At 42.0% G+C, this 1,327-nt stretch overlaps 1 protein-coding gene across 1 annotated transcript in view; it reads right to left on the reverse strand.

Moving 5' to 3' along the window:
• Nucleotides 1-528: 528 nt before the first annotated feature.
• Nucleotides 529-1,327, reverse strand: part of GPD2 (glycerol-3-phosphate dehydrogenase 2) — a 60,424-nt gene continuing 59,625 nt past the window's right edge. The window contains exon 17 of the mRNA XM_041465969.1: nt 529-688. Coding sequence (XP_041321903.1) covers nt 632-688 — 57 coding nt within the window. The 3' untranslated portion in view covers nt 529-631. The remainder of the gene's footprint in view (nt 689-1,327) is intronic.

Here is a 1,327-nt window from a genome sequence, read left to right on the forward strand (position 1 = left end):
ACTGGGAGCCCTCAGCCAGTCCAGAAGGAAGGCATGACCAATAACGAGTGAAACCAGCTGGGCTGGGCCCTGCTCTGAGCCTTCATGTGGCCGTGACCAAGAGGAGGGACATCAGTGCCAGGCTGGCTGGGGCTGGAGCAGCCTGGGACAGTGGGAGTGTCCCTGCCACGGCAGGGTGGCACTGGGTGAGCTTTAAGTTCCCTCCCAACCCAAACCACTCTGGGGTTTTCTATGATCTTATAAATTCATCAATTTTTAATTCAATTTCCTTTTATTCTCTCTGACATTCTGTGATCACAGAGAGGGTACAACTACAATTTAGGCCTTTGGTAGAATTTACTTCAGTGATTAAAATAACTGCATGGAATTAGCGCAATTCTAACGTTGTTTTTTATCTTGAGTGGCAGAAAATCATTGCTTCTGGGATAATTCTTAACCTAACAGAGTGACCCCTATGAAATACATCCAAAAGTTTTATGATTTTCCCCCTTCATGCTAATTTAATGTAGCCCAATTGTTTAATCTTAAACCGAACACATTCCAAATAAAGTAATGCAGCTCACAACAAGACACTGCAGGAAATAATTAGGTTGCAAGTTGTGGAGGCTTTAATACGGTTGAAATTATATAACTATCTTTGCATTCCCTGTATGGTCCTATTAAATGCAGTCGGCATTGATGTCGGGAGCTGTCAGGAAGCAAAATGAAAAATAGTTTTAATAGCTGCTCTTTGACCTGTTTTATATTTTATGTCAATTATAACAGCACACAACCATGCATAATTATGAAGCATAGATGCATTAAAATGTACACATAATTTGTGTTCTTATGGCAACGGTTGCATTAGGATCTGGAAAACAAACGGATGCCTTCTATTGTGAACGGTGGGGATGTGGAGCTGCTTTGGGCTTAATGGAGGAGTAAGTGGTTTAATGTTTCAGTTGTTTTATTTTTTAAATCACTTTTTTATATATGGGTATAAACCAGAGAAAATCTGAGGGAAATCACTAAATCAGTTCCTTTTCTTCTACCAAAAAAAAAAAAATAATAAAAAATAAAAATAAATAAAAAGAAAGCCAAGCCAAACCTCCAAGACCTGAGCTGCCCTTCTGCCAAAAGCTGGCTCAGTCTGGGATCTGATGGGATGAGTTCCTTGTTGAACAAGGTGGAATGAGAGAGGTTTTAGGGTTCCTTCCAACCCAGACTATTCTGGGATTCTGTGAAACACTTCTAAAGCTGGTTCTGAAGATTTCACCGAGCTGATCATGCCGTGAGCCAGGAGCCCTGAGCAGCCCCCGTGTCCCTGCTCTGGGGCCAGCCCCGTGCG

This window comes from Pyrgilauda ruficollis, unplaced genomic scaffold (assembly GCF_017590135.1).
Source record: "Pyrgilauda ruficollis isolate IOZ18807 unplaced genomic scaffold, ASM1759013v1 scaffold196, whole genome shotgun sequence".
Lineage (NCBI taxonomy): Eukaryota > Metazoa > Chordata > Aves > Passeriformes > Passeridae > Pyrgilauda > Pyrgilauda ruficollis.